At 49.6% G+C, this 23,707-nt stretch overlaps 1 protein-coding gene across 1 annotated transcript; it reads left to right on the top strand.

The window, feature by feature from the left end:
• The first annotated feature begins 6,100 nt into the window (after nucleotides 1–6,100).
• Nucleotides 6,101–22,440, top strand: Ube2j2 (ubiquitin conjugating enzyme E2 J2). Its single transcript, XM_048350051.1, has 7 exons — nucleotides 6,101–6,255; nucleotides 10,993–11,123; nucleotides 15,203–15,243; nucleotides 17,490–17,592; nucleotides 17,673–17,811; nucleotides 20,774–20,854; nucleotides 21,738–22,440. Exons 2-7 carry the CDS (start codon nucleotides 10,993–10,995, stop codon nucleotides 22,020–22,022), a joined length of 780 nt encoding a protein of 259 aa, XP_048206008.1. The 5' UTR covers nucleotides 6,101–6,255; the 3' UTR covers nucleotides 22,023–22,440.
• Nucleotides 22,441–23,707: the final 1,267 nt, after the last annotated feature.

Here is a 23,707-nt window from a genome sequence, read left to right as displayed (position 1 = left end):
GTTTAATTAGGACTGGTATGTAATGCAGCTGTGTTGGACTGGCCAACCCTAGATGTTGGACTGGCCAACCCTAGACTAAGGGTCAGGCCTGAACTTAGTTCAGCACTATGGGCCCAGTGTGGGGCACTTAGATGTGTCCAGAAAAAAACCCTGGGGTTGTGGAGCGGGCCTAGGGCCTGCAGTCCAGCCAGCTTTGAGCACCTGAGGGATCTACAGGATTTTGGATAACCTTCCTCTCTATGGTACAGATGGCCGAAGGAAGTGCTGATGGTTCTGCTAAGCAGCTAGGCTCGGAAAGGAGGCTCTATGGAAGGGTCTTAGAGGACCATTGGGGTTCGGAGATGGGCAGAGCTTGACCCCCGGAGCAGAGTCTGAGAGTCATTTGATCACAAGAGCTGTCACTACAGATCCCAGAAGCTGGAGACACACAGGGGCTGAGTGCCAGCCAGGACACATGCCCCTCCCCCATGCATTTATATGCAGGCACGCACACACATGTGCAGGCTCACACAACACAAGTTCTGTCTAGAACCTACTAAGTCTTCAGTGAGTGGCTGCCACAGGACCCCGGCAGCGCCAGAACCCTGTCTGGGATGGGCCATGTGGTCCTCTAGCCCTCACCTGCCTGTGTTTGCAAGGGACTGGGCCGTGGCTGACTCGGTGCCCGCGTGGTGTGATCAACACACATGGCTCAGGTTCACTGTGTTGTGTGAGGCACCTAGACACCCATAAGCAGTGGCATCCACCTGGGTGCTTCCCCCAGACACTGTCTGGATGTTCTCTGAGGATCCATGAAGCAGGTACTGTGCCCCACCAGGTGGGTCACAGCCCTTCCACCTTAGGCCGGCAGACTCAGGAGGCAACCTTTCAAAAACCCAGGCCAGCACCAGCAGAACACCATGGAGGGCCCCCCACCCTCCAGTACCTTGAGGCTGAGACCTCTTTGTCCAGGTGCATCCCTTCTCCTATGGATGATGACACAGGAGGGGCTGGGGGCTGCCTGGGAGCCCCCTCTCTGTGACTGGCAGCTGGATGTGGGGCTGCATGACGGGGCCAGAGGCAGAGGTGGCCACACTTGCTCTGCACTCTTAGGGAGGCAGAGATGTGGGTTCCCTCTACCAGGAAAGCCTTTCTTACCTTCAGCCTGGTAGAGGAGGCCTGCCTGGGGCCCTGACCCTGTCTTGGGTGAAGGGGAAGCAGTTCTTGGAAGGAGAAGAGAGTTCTGTGTTAGCAAGAACCCCCTTGCGTGCTCCATCTGCTCTCAGGGATCCCTGTAGATCAGTCATACCTAGCCCCTCCCCTCTCTGCCCGCCCTCCCGCCTACTCCCCACCGCTGCCTGGCTCATGCCTCCAGAATTGACCACAGGTGTTTGTAGCCAGAGAGCGTAGGCTGAGGGCCAAGCTTGGACTGCAGGTGTCCCTTCGAAGCAGTTACGTGGACATTGTGATGGGTGCTGGTTGTGTGAACCACCTGGGGCACCTGGTGCCTTGAGGAGGCAGGGGCTCTCAACCCCACCAGCACTGGCCACACCACATATTAAGACCATATACCCCATGCTAAAGACAATGCCTCAGCTCTGGGGTCCAGGTCACAGTGGTTAGGAGGACCAGCTCAAGACTTCCGCTCCCTCCACAGGCCAGGCTCTGGCTTGCTTAGATCCATGCTGAGCGTCAGGGCTTGGTCGAGGAAGAGAGCAGCCTGACGTACCCATGGCTCTGACAAGGGATGAGGTCATTGGTTTCATGGCTTTGCAAGGAGGCAGTGGCCACTGGTGATGTCCTGGGAGAAGGAAGTCATGCTGAAGAAGAGCCGGCCCTAGATAAGGTTGTCTGGATGGTCGCAAATCACGGCAACCAATTACAGTGTGTGGCCTTGCCCAGATTACTCAATCTTTCTGCGTTGATTTCCTCAACTGCAAAATGAGGTCGAGAAGCCTCTTCAAGGCTGAGGTTGGGAGGTGGAACTAGCTGATATGGCTGGTGTGGGGTTCCCAGAATGGGCATAGGCCTCGTGTCTCCTCTATAGCCAAGTGAACATGCTGCTATGTTACTGCTTAGCCACAGGAATGAAAGGACCCAAGCTCCATCTGGGCCACCGGAACTGGAGCAACCCATATTTCTCAGCATCATAAAGGCTGAAGAGCTAGGAGAGGAGCTGGGAAAGATGCAGAGGCCTTGTGTGCTCCATGTACACAGGCCTCAGATTATAGTTGCAGGGTCATGTGGTCTCTAGCTCAGACCTCCTTACCTCCTTCTGGGACCCCCCTGGAGGTACTGACAAGGCCCAGGAAAAGCACCCTTTCCTTGTGGGCCATGTAGGGCCATCCCCACACACTGCCACTGATATGGATCCATGAGGGGGTAGCAGCCCCATGACCTGTGACCTCCTCCACTCTCCTTGCCTGGCCCCTCACCTGCTGACAGGTCCCAGTCCCCTGAGTAGTCTGGAGCTCGATAAAGGCCTCCTCAGCCCTGACCCACCTTTGGCCCTTTTTATATTGTAAGATATGGATACACACACACACACACACACACACACACACACACACGTATATGGACACAGAGAGAGAGAGAGACAGACAGAGAGAAACAAGAAAACAAGTGAGTGGAAGTTCCTGGATACTTCTCAGTCCAGACTAACTGTCCCTCCCCAGGAAGGCCCTTGGTCTCAAACTGCTGCGCATCTGACTACCCCCCCCCCCCCATTTGAGGCAGCTGGCCACAGAAGTAACTAAGGGCAGGCAGTGTGCTCTCCTAGGACAGGACCACTGTGTGAGTGTCTGGGTGTTTCATGGGGCTGCAGGCTGGACGTTCTAGTCTAAGCTCTTCGCCTCCCCTGTGGGCTCCCCACGCTCAGGGGGCAGCTCACAGTGGGTCTCTGGAAGCTTCTGTGCCACAGGTGTGAAACACAAAATTGGGGGGTGGGGGAAGGGAAGGGTGTCTGGGGGGTCCTGGCCTGTCTTGCCAGGAGGGTGAGAGGCTTCTAATTCCTACAGAGCCTCCCCCAACACCAGCTGGTGCAGAGTCTTTGGCCGCCACAGAGCAGCACCACAGCACATCATATGTGCTCTTAGACACCGGCACCAGGTGAGTGCGGAGCAGGGCTGTGCGGAGCAGGGCTGTGGGGCTAGGGTCTGATCGGGTGCCTGTCTCCACTGGGAGGATCAGGGATGTGTCCGATGTACTCAAGCCAGCTCCTCAAGGCCCTCCCTCCCTCAAGCCCTGGACAGGCAATCCCTTTGGTCAGATATGACTAAATCCTCCTGGTCTAATCCTGGAGAATTTTTTTTATTGGCCTATAGTAGTTATACAGACAGGGATTTCATTGTTACATCGCCACAGGTTTACACTGTATTCCAATCAATCTTAACCCCTCCTCGCACTCTTAGCTCCTCCCCCTAGAATAGCATCCTCAACTGGTTTCCTTGTTGCATTTTCTTTTCTATTTTTTTTTTAATTTTTTTTTTTTTGCCAGTCCTGGGCTTGGACTCAGGGCCTGAGCACTGTTCCTGGCTTCTTTTTGCTCAAGGCTAGCACTCTGCCACTTGAGCCACAGCGCCACTTCTGGCCATTTTCTGTATATGTGGTGCTGGGGAATTGAACCCAGGGCCTCATGTATACGAGGCAAGCACTCTTGCCACTAGGCCATATCCCCAACCCCCTTGTTGCATTTTCATAGATGCAAATAATCTATTTTGGCCATGTTCAACTGCCTTTATCCTCCCCAGATTTTTTATCTTCTTGGCAGTGCTGGGAGGAGTCTGCTGTTCCCTCCTAGAGCTTGTAGTCAGCACATCCCTCCGCAGCACCAGCTCCAGTCCCTTGCTGTAGAAGGCAGAGTCGTGCCCTGAGAGGTGTCTATGGAGTTAACCTGCTGCCAGCTTAATGGTCCACTTTCCATCCCAACTGCAAAGGCAATTATCCCTGTGCATAGAAGGCAGGAGGGCCCGAGTCCTGCTGACATGAAGACCACGGGTAGAGTTTTGTCAGGACCTGGGAGCCACATCTGTCTGCATACCTTCTCCCATACTGGTGGCTCAGTATCTCAGTGAGGAGGCTGGTGCTCATGCTTCATGGCTCTAAGATGAGCCTTTCTTGGAAGACTAGCTGCTAGATGCTTTCAGCACCTATGATGTCCTGCTGGGTTTATGGGTGCTCTTTTTTTTTCCTTTTTGGTGCTGATATTGGGACTTGAACTTAAGGCTGTGGTCTCCCTTAGCTTTAGCCTTTTCTGCTCAAGGCTGGTGTTCTATCATTCAAACTATATCTCCACTTTGGCTTTTGTTGGCTAGTTGGAGACATGTCTCTCTGGCTGGCTTCAGATGGGACCTTCAGATCTAAACCTCCTGAGTAGCTAGGATTGCAGGGGTGAGCCACACACGAAGCCTGGTTGGTGCTGTGTTACAAAGAAACCTGTAGACAGGAGAGGGCCCCTAAATGCTTGTGGCCAAAGCCTGAGCCCCAGGTGCAGGCTGCACGTGTGCCTAGGACAGCTGATGCTCACACCCCAAGTGGGGTGGTCTCTCTTTACCTACCTTGCCAACCTCTAGATTTGGCTTGCTTGCCCTGTGTGCAAGCCACAAAGTTTAGCAAAGAGGGGAAAGAGCTTTATGCAGAGCTGGGCAGTGGAAGAAGCAGGGCTGTCACTGGCTGGATGTCCAGACCATGGTGGTCTAATGGATAGATGCTCCTGAGTTTGGCTCCCAGGATTAGGGGCAAGCTCTGCAGCAGATGCCCAGACCCCAACAAAGGGGCCCTTGGTGGGCTGGACTTGGTGGGTATAGCCACTGCTGGTGCTTGGTCTCACTAACCTGTGGCTGATGCTGAGAGACAGTCAGGGTCTCAGCAAAAGGCAAGGATTTGGAGTTGCACCTGTGCTCTGCCACATACAGCCCAGCCAGGCACAGCAAGGGCCCTCCCAGCTCTGAATAGGCGGATGACTGCCCCTATCTCATAACTCAAATCTGCCTCTCCTGGGGCAGTCTGGAGGACACACTCTACACACTCTGTCCAGCCCCCCCACCCCCCCATCCCCGCCGCCCCAGTCCAGTCCAGACTGACTCGCAAGGGAGGGCAGGGGCTATGAGCTCACACTGTTGCCACACAGGCTGCTCTCATTCAGAGGGTGCCACCCTGCTCTCTTCCTCCTTCATGATGAACCTCCAGGCTGGCAAGGGGAGGGGGAGGTAGTGGGGCAAGGGGGTGAGGCCACCACGAGTGTTCCTAACAGAACCAGCTTTGGATCCCAGGAATCTGGCTGAGGCAGGACCAAGAAGCTTGAGGGCTCTCCGAAGCTGGGCACGCTTCACCCGCACTTCTCAGCTCAGTTTCCCTTGCCAAGTACAGAACAGCCCCACCTGCTGCTCTGTCCGCCGCCCCCCCCCCCCCCAGCCCCAGCCCCAGCCAAACAGCTGTGGCCAAGTGGCCACGCTGGGCCTCTCCTCCCCAGGGCCGGGGAGGGGCCGTGGGAGCGGAAGAGCAGCCTGGGCACAGCGAGCATTAGCATAATGACCCTATTCATGGGCTGAGTGGAAACGTTGGTTAGGAAACACTAGAACTATTTCTACGCGGGCTGCTGTCCCCCGGGCAGAAGCGTCTTGGTGGGGCCAAGGCCAGTGGCTGCTCTGGGGCTCGGGGGAAGGCGCTGTCGGGTGAACGGGGAGCCCGGGCCGGGGGGAGGGACTGGGGCGCAGTTAACTCAGGGTCCCCCCTTCCACGGGCCCCGCCTCACCCTCACCTTCCGCGGGGGGCGGTACGGAGAGAGTCTACGGGGCCACTACTCGCAGCGCGGGCCAGCCGACAGCCCCGCGGTCCCCAGGGGCTCCAGGAGCAGCCCCGCGGCCCCGCCCACCCCGCTCGACGCGGCCCCGCCCCGCGCCGCCCAGTGCTTCCCGTGCGCATGCGCCCTCCGCCTGCAGCGCCCCCCGGAACGGCGGCTGACGTAAGCTCGAGGAGCGGGCGCCGCCATCGAGACGTGGGCGCCCCGCGCCGGCTGCCTAGAGCGGCGGCCCGGCGGGCAGCGCGCCGGAAGCGGAAGCGAGGCCGGAGGCCTGCCTCTCGAGCGGCCATCTTGGGAGCTGGGGCGGCGGCGGCGGCGGCGGCGGAGGCGCTGCGGCGGCGGGTGCGGGGGGGTTCGGTCCCAGCGCGGGTGCGGCTCTCGGGCGCGGACCCCGCTCGTCCGCACCCTGCTCCGGCCTCGACCACGGCGAGCCCCGAGCGCGAGCGCGGCGGCGCACCCTGCGGCGACAGGGAGAGGTGAGCGCGCGCCGGCCGCGCCGGGGCCTCGGGCCTCGGGCCGCCCCGCCGCAGCCGGCCCAGCGGCGGGCGCGGGGCGCGGGGCCTTGGGGGGCCTCCGCAAGGCCCGTCCTGGCCCCGGCCGGCGCCTCTCTGCGCGCACACGAGTCGGTTACGGCGGGCGCCGGTGGCCCCCGGCCGGAGATGGCTCATCGGCCAGGTTGGACTTGGTCGGTCGCGGCAGGGTCTCCCACGGCTCTCCGTGGCCTCTCGTGGGTTGGGCCTCCTGGGAGTACTTTCAGGAGGAGCCCGCGTTCGTCTTGGCAAATGTGTCCGTGCTGGGGTGTGGCTGCCGTTGAGCCCCTGAGCAGTTAGAATCCCACAGTACTTCCTCACTCCCCACGGAGACGAGCGGGCTCAGGATTCCGCCCCTGGGGTCTTAGAACAGAAGGTCCCGGCGGAAAGAGTGAGACTGGGGCCCTGGGCAGATGCCTGCACCATGCGGAGCTTCACTGTCTGTCCATGCCTTCATCTCACTCCCCGCATCTTCCCAATCAGTGACCTTCCCACCCTCTTCGTTGAATACCCTTAGTAGGCATGCGTTTAATTCAAGTAGAGTTCCCAGCATCAGCATGTCAGACCCAAATATGAGACAGATGAGGATACTAGCTACAGAATACTAGCTACATTAGTGCATAAAAATGTGCATATTCGCTTGTAGGCAGAGGTACCGGCCCGTGCTCAGTCCAGGTGAGTGAAATTTGGGGTAATCTGGCTTCAAAAGAGATGAATTTAAGGGTCACCCTTAGTCTTCAGGCAGGGTTGGATATGAAATCTGTCATCTGCACAGCCAGTTTGGTTCAGATGTGTGTGAGTGCTAGTAAGGCTGCCTCCTTCAGCCCTGGACTTCCTTGAAAATCCTGGGCCTGGGTGTGTCACATGCCCTCCTGATGGGTCAGGTCAAGGTCCCACATCATCATCACCTGACCTGTGTGCACTGGAGAGATGTCCAGAGGAAACAGGAACAGGAATAACAGATGTTGGTTAGCCACCACTTTGGCACAGTGGAAAGACCTGTGGCCTTTTCTTTTTTGTGCTAGACCAGGACATGAACTTGGTACCTGATGCTTTTTCACTCATTGGCACTCAGTCAGCTGAGCCTCACCTCCACCCCATACCTGTGGTCTTGACAGTAATTCAGGCTGCTTCCCATGGGTTTTCTTTTTGCCAGTCCTGGGGCTTGAACTCAGGGCCTGAGCACTGTCCTTGGCTTATTTTGCTCAAGGCTAGCACTCTACCTCTTGAGCTACATAGCCACTTCCCGCTTTTTCTGTTTATATGGTGCTGAGGAATCAAACCCACAGCTTTGTGCTCGCTAGGCGAGCTCTCTACTGCTAAGTACCACATTCCCAGCCCTCATGGGTTTTCTTTGTGTACGTGAACATATTAACCTTGGCTATGTTTGTGATTTTAATATTTAAAAAATGTTTGGAGGTACTTTTTAGTATAACACATCTGTTCTATCCATGGAGACCTGATTTGAAGAATTTATCTTGCTGTGATTTCACCTTTTTCTTGGCCATCCCTGGGGCTTGAATTCAGGGCCTGAGCACTGTCCCTGAGCTTCTTTTGCTCAAGGCTAGCACTCTACCACTTGAGCCATAGCACCACTTCTGGCTTTTTCTATTTATATGATGCTGAGGAATGGAATCCAGAGCTTCATGCATGCTAGGCAAGCACTCCACTACTAAGCCATGTTCCCAGCCTCTGATTTCACATTTTAATTCCCCCCCCCCCCCCCCCGCTACCTTTTTCTCTTTCTTTTTGGTTGGTCATGGGGCTTGAACTCTGGGCTAGCACGCCATCCTTGAGCTCTTGAGCTCAAGGCTGGTGTTCTACCACTTGAGCAACAGTGCCATTTCCTGTTTTCTGATGGTTAATTGGAGATGAGTTTCGGAGTTTCCTGCTTAGGCTGCCTTTCTTTGAACCGCAATCCTCAGATCTCAGCCCCCTGAGTAGCTAAGATTACAGGCATGAGCCACTAGCACCTGGTATCCTGCCATCATATTTTGAGTGTAGAAAATTGGGAGAAACAGACACCTGCAGTTCTGTGGGATGAACATGAGAGAAAGCATTCTGAGTGAGAAAAAAGAGAGGTAGTTGAATCATAAATACCACCGTAAAGATTTTGTGTCTAAAATAGCATTTGTAGCTCAGTGGCAGAACACTTACTTAGTATACATGAGTTTCTGGGTTTGATCTATAATACTGCAAAAAAAGAGTGAGTATGATGCTGGGAGCCAGTTGGTCAGATTTGTAATCCTAGCTTCTTAAGGAGGCTGATGTCTGAGGATTGTGATTTGAAGCCAGCTTGAGCATTAGAGTCTGACTGGCTCTCTACTTAAGCAAAATGCTGTACTGATGGTACACCAGCTGTGAGGAAACAAACAAACCAGCAAGAGCTCAACACCTTGCGTTCAAGCCTTGCTAACTAAACATGGCAGGGGTGGGGGAGAAGATAAGAATTTGCTGGGGATTGACTCATCTGGACTCACCATCACCATTTCCTGTGACTATCCACTGACCTTCACTAAATGTGTACTCTGGCTACTCAGATCCTAACACAGATGCATTTGTATTATCTAATGAAGTGTTTTGTACATGTGTAACATCAGCCTCAGATACAAACATTTCAAAGAAAGAACCTATCTTGGGCTGGGAATATGGCCTAGTGTTAGAGTGCTTGCCTTGTATACATGAAGCCCTGGGTTCGATTCCTCAGCACCACATATATAGAAAATGGCCAGAAGTGGCGCTGTGGCTCAAGTGGCAGAGTGCTAGCCTTCAGCAAAAAGAAGCCAGGGACAGTGCTCAGGCTGAGTTCAAGGCCCAGGACTGGCAAAAAAAAAAAAAAAAAAAAAAAAAAAAAGAATCTATCTTGTGTGGTAGTTCTGCTTGTGGATGTTGGACATTAGGAAACTAGGGGCAAGTTTTGAGGGAAGTGGCTCAGATCAAGTGGGGAAGGATGTAGGTGCATTATCTACCCACTGGTAGGGGTCGATGGACTAGGCTGTATCCAGGCCTTGGGAATCAGTATGGCTGGCTAGGGCTATTTTGAGGAACCAGTAAATAGATAGTGTTGCTGTTGATAGTTATCAGATTGGCTATGGGAAGGAATGGCCTTTGTGGGGACTAGGTGGAAGGAAACGGGAAGAGACTGGAAGCTCTTGGTGGTGGATAGGAAAAGTAAAGGGGTCTTGCGTTAGGGTTGGCATAATGAGAAGGAAGTGAATAAGGATTGTAAGGGTCAAGGACCCCTAATGAGAAGCCGTGTGGGCAGTTGGTGCACATGGAAGGGCTTAAACACAGATTCTAGGTGCTTTCTGTAAGTGATTTTCCTCAAGGCTAGCACTCTACCACTTGAAGCACAGCTTCTTGGTAGTTAATTGGAGATAGTCTTACCAACTTGTCCTGCCTAGTGTGTACATTCACCACTGTTACCTGGTCCCCTTTTCCTTCCCCAGTCCCAGGCTTATTCAGTGTCTGGGCACTAAGTTTTTTTCTTTCCTTTTCTTTTGCTTAAGGCTAGTGCTCTACAACTTGAGCCACAGCACCACTTCTGGCTTTTTCTGAGTAGTTTATTATAGAGAAGAGTCTCACGGAGACTTCGAACCTGATCCTCAGATCTCAGCCTCCTGAATAGCTAGGATTACAGGCATGAGCCACTGGTGCCTGGCCACAGTAACCCTTTTAACAGACAGTTTCATCTGCTTTAAGGCTGGTTCCTAAAATCTTCCTGGAGCCTAACCTTGCCTCTAGCCATTCCTGTCCCCTATTCTTCACTGTCCTTAGACTCCCCAGACAGCAATCAGTGTTGTTCCCTATGCACACCTCCTCTACACTGTTAGTACCTCCAGAATCTTTTCAGAATATTGATATCTCCTTGCCTCATAGCTTTGCTTTTCCTTTGCTGATGTCAGTTGTGACCAGTGGTAAATGTTTGATGACAGGCTTTCAGGGCAGGGAAGGGGGAATGGTTTTTGCCAATTTCCTTGGTAGAAAAGCTCCGTTGTTAAGGTGTTGCTGAACATAAGAGTTAGAACAGTTGTATGGCTGCTCTCGGCTGCTGGTTGATCCAGGCTAGCTTCATATCTTCCCAGCATCCATTGAATGAATGCATTTGTATTTTTTCATATAACTTCTTTGAGGACAAGAATGAGGTTTTATGGTTCTCTTTGTGTCTTTGTTAACAGCTTAGTTAAGGTATGTTGAATAAATGAAGTAGGTGGGAGGAGAGAAGAAAAATGAGAATTGGGGGCTGGGAATATGGCCCAGTGGCAAGAGTGCTTGCCTCCTATACATGAAGCCCAGGGTTTGATTCCCCAGCACCACATATATAGAAAATGGCCAGAAGTGGCGCTGTGGCTCAAGTGGTAGAGTGCTAGCCTTGAGCAAAAAGAAGCCGGGGACAGTGCTCAGGCCCTGAGTCCAAGGCCCAGGACTGGCAAAAACAAAACAAAACAAAAAAAAGAAGCCAGGGGCAATGCTAGTGCTCAGGCCCTGAGTTCAAGCCCCAGCACTGGCAAAAAAAAAAAAGAAAGAAAGAAAGAAAGAAAAATGAGAATTGGGTTATGACTTGATTGCTGGTGGGCTTCAGACAGGAAAGTAGAGGCACATAATTGTGGTTGAAGCTGATTATGGGTGAGGAAATCTGTAAGTCTGTTGTTCTCTGTAAATAGAGATGCTTGTTTTTAATAGATGAGCAGCAACAGCAATAAGAGAGCTCCAACGACAGCAACACAGAGGCTGAAACAGGACTACCTTCGCATTAAGAAAGACCCGGTGCCTTACATCTGTGCTGAGCCCCTCCCTTCAAATATTCTCGAATGGTAAGGCTCTGCGTTCCTGTTCACCCTCATTACTGTTTCTTTCATGTGAGCTTTCCACTAGCCTGCGTGGGCCTGGCCTTGACGTTAAAGAAGCAGTTCTGCATCTCTTTAGCTATACGTGGACACTCCAGAGTCCTGTCTCTGGTCTCTTAATTTTCCCTAGTGGATGGCTGAGGGGTTCTTAGCACAGGTTCTGGGCACACATGACTCTCAGTGGTTACTCATGTGCACCCTTCAGATCAGTTTGCTTCTGAATGCTGGGAATCAGCTTGTCTTGCCCGAGAGTGTTGCTGATGGGATCCTGACACTCCAGCCCTTGCCTTTTACCCAGGCCATGTGCTCCTGATGCTTAGCCTGATATCAAGAGAACCTGTGGGAAGTATTCATATCAAAGTAGCTCTTTCACTATGTTAAACTATGAAACTACACATATCTCTATGGAAATGCATATTACCAGTAGCTTTGCTCATGGTTTTGTGAGAAAAGTAAAAGACTGGGCTGGGAATATGGCCTAGTGGTAAAAGTGCTTGCCCTGTATACATGAAGCCCTGGGTTCAATTCCTCAGCACCACGTATATAGAAAAAGCTAGAAGTGGCACTGTGGCTCGTGGTAGAGTGCTAGCCTTGAGCAAAAAGAAGCCAGGGATAGTACTCAGGCCCTGAGTCCAAGCCCCAGGACTGGCCAAAAAAAAAAAAATCAGGGAAACCCTTAGCTCCAATTAACCAGGAGGTCTCATTCACATGGTAGTATGCCAATTGTGATTCAAAAAAGCCAAATGAGAATGTGAATCCCTGAGTTCAAGCTCCAGTACTGGCACAAGGGGGGAAATGATTTATTACTATGAAATGACATCAGCAGAGGGAAAGAGGTGTGTGGGGTGAAGTCCACAGGAAGGCAGAAGGCTTCCAGAACCCTCACCACAGGCATTATTCACTACCCAGCAGTGAGGTATTTGTTGGTTTTGCTCTTTTTGAGGGTGGGGGGGTGTGCCTGTACTGGAGCTTGAACTCAGGTTCTCTTTCACAGCTGATGGTCTACCGTGTAAGTTACACTTCCAGTCTGGCATTTTGCTGGTTATTGGAGATAAAGGCAGACTTTTCTGCCCTGATTGTCTTTGAACCACAATCTTTACATCTCCACCTTCTGAGTAGGATTACAGGTGTCTGCTATCAGTGACATGTGTGAAGTATTGTTCAGAAAGCTCATCAGAGATTCAGTGACTTTCCTCCCCTGTCCCCAGTCCTGCAGCTTGAACTCAGGGCCTGGGCACCGTCCCTGAGCTTCTTTTGCTCAAGCTAGCATTCTTACCACTTGAGCCCAGCGCCATTTCTGTTTTTTTCTATTTATGTGGTATTAAGGAATCGAACCCAGAGCTTCATGCATTCTAGGCAAATACTGTACCACTAAGCCACATTCCCAGCCCTGTCTCCTGCTTGCTAGGCAGGTGTTCTACCACTTGAACTACATCTTCAGCTCTTTTTTTGTTTATTTGTTTTTTTTTTGTCAGTTTTGGGTCTTGAACTCAGGGCCTGGGCATGCATTGATTATTTTTGTGATATAGTCTCACTTTATGCCTGGGTTGACTTGTACTTCAGTCCTCCCATCTGTGCTTACTCATGTTAGTGACAAGTGTGTGTCACTGTAACCCGTTATCATGCCCAGCCTCTGTGTTTGTGTGTGCGCATGCGCATGCCTATGCATGCATGTGCATGCTGGTCATGGGGCTTGAATTCAGGGCCTGGGTGCTATCCTTTGTGCAAGTAGAGCACTCTACCACTTGAGCCTCAGCTTGACTTCCAGATTTTTGTTTCTCTGTTTTGTTTTTGTTGCCAGTCCTGGGATGTGGATTCGGGTCCTGAGCACTGTCCCTGGTTTCTTTTTGCTAAAGGCTAGCACTCTACCACTTGAGCCACAGCACCACTTCTGGCTTTTTTCTGTATATGTGGTGCTGAGGAAAATCGATCCCAGGGCTTCATGTATACGAGGCGAGCACTTTACCACTAGGCCATATTCCCAGCCCCGACTTCCAGATTTTTTTTTGGTAGTTAATTGGATATGAGTCATGTATTTTTCTGCCTGGGCTGGTTTTAAACCATAATCCTTAGATCTCAATCTCCTGAGTAGGGTTACAGATGTGAGCAACCAGTGCCTGTCTCCCAGACACTGTTCCTTTTTTGGATGCTTGTCCCGGGACTTGAACTCAAGGCATAGGCACTGTCCCTAAGCTTCTTGTGCTCAAGGCTAGTACTCTACCACTTGAGTCACAGCACCACTTCTGGCTTTTTCTGAGTAGTTTGTTGGAGATAAGAGTCTAATGGCCCTTCGAACTGCAATCCTCAGATCTCAGCCTCTTGAGTAGCTAAGATTACAGGCCTGAGCCATAAGCACCTGGCTCCCAGCCACTTTTGAGATGGAGTGTTGGAACTTTTAGCCCAGTCTGCTCTTAAATTGCAGTCCTCTGTCTCTCCCAAGTAGATAGAATTATAGGCTTCAGCCTCTGCTTGGCTCATTGCCTCTATTGGGGCATTTACATAGGCTCAAGCCTATAATTCTATCTACTTGGGGGAGAGACGGAGGATTGCCTGGACTGCTCAACTGCAGACTCCTAGGAAAAAGGGTTTGGCACAAACCTTGCTGTGTGTACCCTCTTGTCAGGGTGATGAGTACTAGCTCAGGATGGTAATGTTGGGCTATTATAATTCTATCACTGTGGGCATCTTTCCCATAGCTGAAGGAAGGATTTGTCTTTTATTTTTATTATTATTTTTTTTGTTGGTCCTAGGACTTGAACTCTGAGGCCTGGGGGCTGAGCTCTTCAGCTCAAGGCTAGTGCTTTACCACTTGAGCCACAGCTCCATTTCCGGTTTTCCTGTGGTTAATTGGAGATGAGAGTCTCACAGACACTTCTGCCCAGGCTGGCTTTGAACTGTGATCCTCAGATCTCAAACTCCGAAGTAGTGAGGATTACAGGTGTGAGCTACTTGCACTTGGCGCATTTGTAGGTCTTGATATCTTATTACTGGTCTTGGAACAGATTGTTGTATACTGTTGAATCCCAGCTAGTAGCCAGTTCACACAATCCTATTGCTATGCTACTAAGACCACTTATATGTGTATCTTGGTGAGTGACTTGTTTGTAATGGCTGTCATGGCTAGTTTTATTTGCTTTATGCTCTTCTGTTTCTTGAAACCTTCAAGGTCCAAACACCGTTCTACTGAGAGCCAATGCCTTGTTTATTTGTACAAGGGAGTATGCAGTATCATGCTACTTCTGGTTGGAGTTTGGGCTCTGTGTGAGGACTCTGGAGACAGTCAGTCACAAGTTGTCCCTATTTTACATGCTTGAGGGTGGCTGCTCTGAGGCCCATTTCTGTTTCTTCCAGGGATCACTGACATTGGGGCCGCATACTAGCTTCACACCAACTGTCTCCTGCTTAGACTGTGTATGATACCAAAGACATAAATTTATTGTTTTTATATCAAGTCTTGAAAAGTTCCTTTGTGTGTTGGTATCTTTCAGCCACACCTCTATTTTTGGCTTTTTTTTTTTTCCTGGTTAATTGGAGAAGAGTCTCATGAACAAATTTGTGCATGGGTTGGCTTCAAACTCCTCAGTTTCCCTAGTAGCTAGGATTACAGGGGTGAGCTTAGCAGCACCTGGCTTGAGACAGTGTCTTGTGTAGCCCACCAGGTTGGCCTTAAGATCGCAATCCTTTCTATGTCTCCCTGGTATATCTTAGTGAATTGTGAAATTTAAATTTTCACAAAATCTTCATTGAAGTTAATATCAGAGAGATCTAACTTCTTGCATGTGGAAGGTTCTCCTTGCTTCTGTGGAAGCAAAAGAACCTTGTGGAAACTTAGAAAATAGGACTGAGATCCTGTTGCAACATGGCTGAGGTCCTTGGAGCACATGAGATTCAAGGGCTTGGGGCTGTGCTGTGGGTACTTGGACTATGGCTGCTTCCTGACTGCAAATGTAGTTCTGGCAGGTCCCTGAAGCCCAGCCTTGAAGTGACTTGGGTTCGGGAGAATTTGCAGCCTTCAAATCTAAATAATTTTCTTTTCTCTCTCTTAGGCACTATGTTGTCCGAGGCCCCGAGATGACTCCTTATGAAGGTGACTAGAACAGAAGTCTGAATTCTTGCCTATTAAACATCTCACATGAAAATAAGTTTATTTTGGATATGCAATGGTTAAATTGAACTTATCTGGACCATATTTCTTAACAAATTGTAGAATTGTTTGAATAGTTTTGTTTTTATTAGTATGTTTACGCCTTTTTTTTTGGTCAGTTCTGGGCCTTGAACTCAGGGCCTGGGAGCTGTCCCTGAGCTTTTGAGCCATAGCTCCACATCTGGTTTTCTGGTGGTTAATTGGAGATAGAAGTCTCATGGACTCCGTGATCCTCAGATCTCAGCCTCTTGAATAGCTAGGATTACAGGCATGAGCCACCAGCGCCTGGCTAGTATGCTTAAGTCTTCAGGGATCATCTGTAAATATCTTACGTTTTACCAGCATTTGTTATCAGTTAGAGTTGGGAAATCCAGGTTGGAGTAAACAATACATTAAGGCCATGTTCTTCTGTTTCTAAGACTAGGGAATATCATTAGAGGCCTAGTTTATGTTAAGCATTTTTAGTATCTTAAGATCCTCAGAATAGTCTCTGAGCTGAATGGATGCCTTTGTGTGGATGGGGTAGTGAGACCTTGAAAGGACACAGGACTTGTCTTAGCTCTAATTGCTATCAGGGCTGTCCCAGAGGGGTCTTCTCCCCCCTCCCCCCCTTTCTTTTTTAACTTGTAGTAAGTTGTGTGTCATGTAGATTCCTTCCCTGCCTGGCACTTGAACATTGTCCATCTATCTGACCCTTTTCTTTTGAAGGGCAAGTAATTGTTTACTATTTTTCACCCCTACGGGCAAAAATGCTGGTGCTATGAATATCTTTGTATGTGGTTCTTGGTGCCTTCGGTATATGAAAACGGTCATAAAGATCATTGTCAGAGGGTTTTCCTGGATGTTTTATGTATACAGTAGGGCAGGAGATGGGAGGTATCTGCTCTCCATCACCTTCCTCTAAACTCAGAGCCATGGGGCTGGGAATATGGCCTAGGGGTAGAGTGCTTGTCTTGCATATATGAAGCCCTGGGTTCAATTCCTCAGCACCACATAAATGGAAAAAGCTAGAAATGGCACTGTGGCTCAAGTGGTAGAGTTGCTGGCCTTGAGCAAAAAGAAGTCAGGGAGAGTGCTCAGGCCCTGAGCCCAAGCCCCAGGACTGACAAAAATAAATGAATAAAGGAAAACTAAGAGCCAGTTCAGTGGTGTGTGTGTGTGTGTGTGTGTGTGTGTGTGTGTGTGTTTGGGTGTGTGCTGGTCCTGGGGTTTGAACTCAGGGGTGGGCACTCTCAGCTTTTGGGCTCAAGACTAGCATTAGCTTCACTTCTGACTTTTGGTAATTAATTGGAAATAAGAGTCTCCTGGACTTTCCTGTCTGGGCTGGCTTCAAATTTTGATCCTTATATCTCAACTTCTTGAGAAGTTAGGATTATAGGTGTGAGCCTATGGCATTTGCTACTTATATCACATTGGATCTCAGATATGAGCACAGTTCAGATACATGTTTTCTGTCATGCTTCTCTGGAAAGTGCCTGAGTGTTAGTTTTTGCTGATTTTCTGATTTGGCTTCTCAGTGTTCTTTAGTGTGTTGCTAGGTGTAATGCCTTCTGTCCGTTGTGTGTGTGTGTGCACACGCGCGTGCATGTGCATGTGTGCTAGGTGTAATGCCTCCTGTCCATTAGTTGTATGTGTGTTAGGTGTGTGCATACACTAGGTTCAATACCTTCTGTCCATCATAGGTTATACTTGTATCACACTGCACTTTACTGTTAATGTCACTACTGTTCCTGTTTGTTCTTGGGGTGGAGTACAGAGGAGGCCCAGGTGTCCCATGTCTCTTTGAGGGGAAGTAGGGAGTACAGTGGTGGATAGGAGAATTGGCATGATTCTATCTTGGATGTGTATGTCTAGGGTATATGAAATACATGGTGGGGTCCATACACCTTGTTGAGCCAGCCAGCATATGGCTTGTAAGGTAGCCACAAATAGTAGAGGGACAAAGAGGGAAGAGTCAACAAGCAAGGTGGGGTTTCTAGAGGACCCAGGGTGTGGACCTGGTCACACCATGCTGCTGAGGTGTGTTCAGACATGATAGAGGCACGTGGATGAGCTTGAAGCCAAGCATATGAACCATATGAGCCTGGGCAGGATTGTTATGGGAGGGTGGGCTTGAGGGGATTGAGGTCTCAAGCAGTCACACTATGAATGATGACAGCGATGACAAGTTTGTTTCTGTTTTGATGCAGGTGGCTATTACCATGGAAAGTTAATTTTTCCCCGAGAGTTTCCTTTTAAGCCTCCTAGTATTTACATGATAACTCCAAATGGAAGGTTTAAGTGCAACACGAGGTAAGCTTCTGGGGCTGCAATGTTTTTTAAGGGTTGGGCAGGGGACTGTGCATTCTTACTCACGAGCCCTTTCCTTACAGGCTGTGTCTTTCCATCACGGATTTCCACCCAGATACCTGGAACCCAGCCTGGTCTGTCTCCACCATTCTCACTGGGCTCCTGAGCTTCATGGTGGAGAAAGGCCCCACTCTCGGCAGCATAGAGACTTCGGACTTTACGGTGAGGCATGCCTGAGGTCGGCTAGCACCATGGCCTCCCTCTTTTCCTTTGGGGTGACTGCTGTTTCTCACATGTAGGGTTGCCTTTTCTTTAGCAGGTGGAGGCTTCCCCTGGGTTCTTAATCCTGGTCACCTGTGAAGACTGCTTTGCTTCAGGAGCCTGTGATGCAGCCCCTTGTTCTTACTGTCTACCTCTACTTCCATCCTGCTTTTGTGCATGCAAGCCTCACATCCCTGGGCTCCTCTTGGGATTTTGAGAGGTTTAGGAAGGGGGAATACATCTGCCTTATTTATTTTTTTCAAGGAGATAAAAAAAAGCTTAAGACACCACTGAAGAAATGGACAGAGATGTACCATATGACTATTGCTGCACCAGTAGGGGTTTGGGGACTGTTTGGGGGGCTTACTGAAGATTTTGCTGATTAGCTATATTTTGGTTTTTCTTCCTGGTTAATTGTTTTTGTTGTTGTTGTTGTTTTTGTTTTTTGGAGCATGGTTCAGACTAGAAGGGAACATTTCACCAGCTTGTCTTGTATTTCTGCATTCCATCTAGTCCATTTCTTTCTTGTTTTTCTGTGTGTCTTCTAGGGCTTGAACTCTGGGCCTTTTGCTTTCAACTTTTTTGCTCACAGCTAGCACATTGCCACTTGAGACACAGCTCCACTTCCAGTTTTCTGTTGTTAATTGAGAATAAGTCTCATGGATTTGTCTACGCAGGCTGGCTTTAAACCGAAATTCTCAGATCTCAACCTCTGAGGAGCTAGGATTATAGGCAGGGGCCATCAAGGAACAGCATTTCTCCTGACACAGAAACAACTAGTCCTCATTTTAGTGGGGTAAACGTCTTACCTTGTAACTGCTTTTAGTTGTTGCTTCTTGCCTGCTTGTTCTGGTAGTGTTATGGAGAAGTCCATGGGGACACAGTGGGAGTCTAATTGAATGCTAGAGTAGAATTGTGTGGAGTCTGGTCTGAGAGGTTAAGAGGCATTGAAGGGTCAGACAGTAGATGCTCAGAAACCCCTGCAAGCACCATCTGTAATGTTTTATAGTGATGGGCACAAAACCTCTTCTGCAGAGCAGAGATGGTGTCATCTGAAAAGGTATTAAGAGGATTTAAGTGTGCAGAGGGTCCTCACTAGGGTCCTTATGTGTGTTGGAAGTAATTGCTTGAGATGGGAAAGATGGGCGAGCCCTTCACCTTGGTGGACTTATATAAGGGAATAAAACCCCTTCTCTAACACCCCTCTCCTTTTTTCCACCAGAGACTTGCCCTAGCCAAGCATGCACGTTCAGTGGAAGTAGGTTGGTCTACTGAAAAATTTTAAGTCTCAAATCCTTCAGTAACAGCAGTATGTTCCAAACCTGAGAATACACCCTTGGGTCTCACCAGTGAGTCACCTGACAGAGACCCACATTTACTGCCAGTTCTGAGCTTAGTGCTACTGAGGGTCTTGATATGAAAAGGAAGGAAATTAGCTCAAGAGTTTGCCCTTGAGGACCACCAGAATATGGAATTTTGGAGCCATGGGTTGGTAAAAGAATTTGCCAAGCCAGGTGCTGGTGGCTCAGGCCTGGAATCTTAGCTATTTGGGAGGCTGAGATCAGACAATCACAGTTGGAAGCCAGTCTAGGTAGATAAATCCTAGAGACTCTTAGTCTCCAGCTAATCAGCAAAAAATCATTACTAGAGGTATGTCTCAAACACTGTGTCAGCCTTAAGTGAAAAAGCTAAGAGGGAATACAAGGCCTTGAGTTCGAGCCTTACTGCCACCAGCACACACACACTCAAAAAAGAATGTAATAAGCCAGGCACTGGTGGCTCAAGTGGTAAAGCACCTGCTTTGAGCAAAAAAAAACTCAGACAGGTCCCAGGCCCAGAGTTCAAGCCTTAGGACTGGTGAAAGAAAGAGAGAGAGAGAGAGAGAGAGAGAGAGAGAGAGAGAGAGAGAGAGAGAGAGAGAGGAGACAGAGTACTAGTCTGAACACTGGTGACTCATGCCTATAATCCCAGCTACTTAGGAAGTTGAGATCTGAGAATTGCAGTTCAGAGCCAGCTCAGTCAGGAAAGTCCATGAGACTCTTGATTTCCAGTTAACCACTAAAAAGCTCGAAGTAAAGCTGTGGTTCAAGTGGTAGAGTACTAACCTTAAGAAAAAGCTCAGAGATAGCATCCAGGCCCTGACTGCAAGCCCTAGGACCAGCACATACTCAAAACCAGAATGTACTGAGCTAGGAGAAACATTTATTTGGATACCACTAAAGGAAAATTATGTAACTAGACAGAAAACTATATAGCACTGCTGCTGCCACAGGAGTTACTAGCTCATTTTATTTTATTGCCAGTCCTAATGCTTGAACTCGGAGCTTGGGCACTGTTCCTAAGCTTTTTCTCAAGGTTAGGGCTCTGCTTTGAGCCATAGCACCACTATGGAGATAAGAGCCTGCCTATGTTGGCTTTGAACCGTGATCCTCAGATCTCAGCCTCCTGAGTAGGATTACAGACATGAGCCCCACTGGTACCTGGCTAGAAATCAAGTTAATGTTCTTAATTGTTAATGAAGAGATAAGCCTTCATGAGACTTATGTGAAAAGCAAGCATTTTATACAGTATGAAGGTGGCAGTGCTGTTGACCCTACAGTAGTCTGTTTTTAGGATTTTCAAGGAATAAAAAATTAGTTTTCTGTCTAATGAGGTTTGAGAGAGAGACTGTCGGGGGTGGGGGGCGACTATTGGGAAAGAATTGGACCGTCAGGTGATAAAGGAGGTTGAATACTGTCAAAGTAGATTATTTGCAACTATGAAGCTTGCTATTTTTTTGTGGAAGGAAATGTGATAGAGGGGATGAGGTTGATTGAAATAGTGTAAATGTGTGGTGCTTCACAATGAACTCCCCTGTATGCCTGGTGTGAGCTAATGAAAAAATAGCTTTCTAACTGATAACTTCCCTTCTCTTTCTTCCTAGAAAAGACAGCTGGCAGCACAGAGTTTAGCATTCAATTTAAAAGATAAAGTCTTTTGTGAATTATTTCCTGAAGTTGTGGAGGTAAGAAAGCAAAGTCTTGGGGCTGGGAATGTGGCCTAGTGCTACAGTGCTTGCCTAGCATGCATCAAGCCGTGGGTTCGATTCTCTAGCTCCACCTATACAGAAAAAGCTGGAAGTGGTGCTGTGGCTCAAGTGGTAGAGCGCTAGCCTTGAGCAAAAAGAAGCCAGGGGCAGTGCCTAGGCCCTGAGTTCAAGCCCCAGGACTGGCAAAAAAAAAAAAAAAGAAAAAAGAAAGCAGAGTCTTTTCTGTTGAGAACTTTCAGATTCTTTTCTTTCCAGAAGGACTTCAGGCCCTTGTGGGAATTACAGTGTGCAGGGGGTGTTTGTGCTGGCCCTGCCTACAGGTGCACACTCTTGCAAACTGGGGTCCTCTTCCGAGATCCCACAGTGCTGCAGAGGCAGAACCCTGAGGGCCAGCGTGTGGGGGCGTTGGGTGCTGGGCCTGTCCCTAGCATATGGAGCTTCCCATCAAGGTGGGCTATGGGGGATTGCAGCCGCATCAGCTGCCTCCTCCTGAAGTAAAGACAGCACATGCTAAGTTGTGTGGATCTGAGAGTGCAGTGAGGAGGGGCACTAGGCTGACAGCTGTGCAGGCCTAGGTTGTTGGTTCAGTGTTATGCCCAATTCAAAGGTACAGAGTAGTCATTTTGGTACCTTGTTCCATCCCCTTACCTGTGAAATGGGGTAAGGAACTCTGCCTATATTGGGTGTGTGTGCCAGGATTTGGTATAGGCAGTGGTAGTTGGAGGGGGGGGGGGCTTGGAAAGCTCCACTCTAGGTGGTAGCTCTGGGATTCTGAGAACTGGAGTGCAACTTCTAAAGGAACTTCATTGTTCTTGTCAACTCAGGTCTCTTGTGTTGTTGTTTTTTTCCTCCCCCTCAGGAAATTAAGCAAAAACAGAAAGCACAAGATGAACTCAGTAGCAGGCCCCAGAATCTCCCCTTGCCAGATGTGGTTCCTGACGGGGAGACGCACCGTGGCCAGAATGGGATCCAGATCTTAAATGGGCATGCGCCAGGAGCTGGCCCAAACCTGGCGGGGCTCCCACAGGCCAATCGGCACCATGGACTCCTGGGCGGCGCCTTGGCGAACTTGTTTGTTATAGTAGGGTTTGCAGCCTTTGCCTACACCGTCAAGTATGTGCTGAGGAGCATAGCACAAGAGTGAGGAGGGAAAGCCCTAACCTGCGGCCCCTGGGCACAGAGAGCTTAACGCGGGCAGGCCGAACATGCTGCCCGCGCAGAGCAGCCCACTGGACGTCACAGGCAACAGAGAGCTTAACAAGCAGGCAGGCTGGACATGCTGCCCGCCCAGAGCAGCCCACCGGACTTACGAGTTTCACTTTCTAAAAACTCTAAAAAGAAAGCGAAAAACCAAAATGTGTGATTTGGAGGAGATGCAAGATCCAAGCTCCCTCTTCTCACCTGTGTGGTGTGGTGTCTGTTGGGGGCAGGCACTGGCTAGGGTCCCCATGCTATGGTTTTATAGCTTATCTCCTGTGTTGTCTTTGGACCTGTTTAGTAAACTTGTTTTTCATTTTATTAGATTTGGTCACTTAAAAATATAAAACTCATTGCCTATCAAATACCGTGTGTGTTCTTGGCAGACCTGGCTCCTTCCTAGCTGTTGCTGGAGGCCTGGGTGGGGCTGGGACTTGAGTGGGACTGAGTTGCCTGGTGTTGACAGCGGTGAATGGGATCTCGGAGATTTGGCCTCACAGTCCAACGGTATTTATAGTTAGAAGCAAACAAATTCTTTCTAGAGAATACTTGTTTGTTTTTTAATTTTTATTTGATTTTGTTTTATTTTTGTGCCAGGGAGCTTGAGGTACAATTTCTAGCTTTTAGCTGTTGCTTATCACCTGAGCCACACCTCTAGTCCAGTATTTTGCTAGTATATTGGAGATGGAGTCTCATGGACCCTTCTACCCTTGCAGGCTTTGAACCACAATCCTGCAGGTCTCAGCCACTGGCGAGAAGCCCAGCTGCCTGTACTTGTTTCTTTCTGTAGAAGAATCCACTTGTAACCACAAGATGTCACCAAATTGCTTAAAGCAGCATCTGACTAGCAGTGGCAGTGGGGCCTGCTGGGTTGGAAGTGACAGGCCCTGCAGGTTGCTATCAACCCCACCTTAGACCTCTGTCCCCTTCTTTTTCTTTTTCTTTTCTTTTTTTCTTGCCAGTCCTGGGGCTTGAACTCGGCCTGAGCTTCTTATGCTCAAGGCTAGCACCCCACTACTTGAGCTACAGCACTACTTCTTACTTTTTCTGTGTATGTGGTGCTGAGGAATCAAACCAGGGCTTCATGTATGTGAGGCAAGTACTCGACCACTAAGCCACATTCCCAGCCCTCCTCTGTCCCCTTCTGGCTCCTCTAGGTGCTCTGGGCTGGAGGTCCCTAGGTGCCAGCCAGCAGAGCCTTTTTCTTGAACTCCATGCTTCAGTGTCGAGGCTTATCTTCCTTGAGGATCCAGAATCCCTGGGGGCTGGGTTCTGTACACTTTGGGGCTTCCCTGGCACATGTCCAAAGTTGTTTGGTTTGCTTTAAATGTGGGCTACACTGTCCTGTGTCAGACAACCTGAGGGAGGTGATGGTTTCCACAGAAGAGGGAAGAGAACCTCCATGAAGAAGGCACATGAGGTTAGTGTCAAAGCCCACATGCTGGTAGTTTTCAGATCCTTGACTCCCTATGTGACCACCATCTTCCTTCCCCTTTTGATGTTTGTGTTTAATGATTCCACCCGAATATGGGCGAAGTTGTTTGGGAAAGTTGACATCCGTGAGGCAGTCTGTGGAGGCAGTGATACTGTGTCCAGTGTTGATGGGGCCTCAGGTCACACTGGGCCCCACCC

This window comes from Perognathus longimembris, chromosome 7 (assembly GCF_023159225.1).
Source record: "Perognathus longimembris pacificus isolate PPM17 chromosome 7, ASM2315922v1, whole genome shotgun sequence".
Classification (NCBI taxonomy): domain Eukaryota; kingdom Metazoa; phylum Chordata; class Mammalia; order Rodentia; family Heteromyidae; genus Perognathus; species Perognathus longimembris.
The sequence above is the reverse complement of the archived record's forward strand: the minus strand, read 5'-3'. Positions and strand labels throughout refer to the sequence as shown.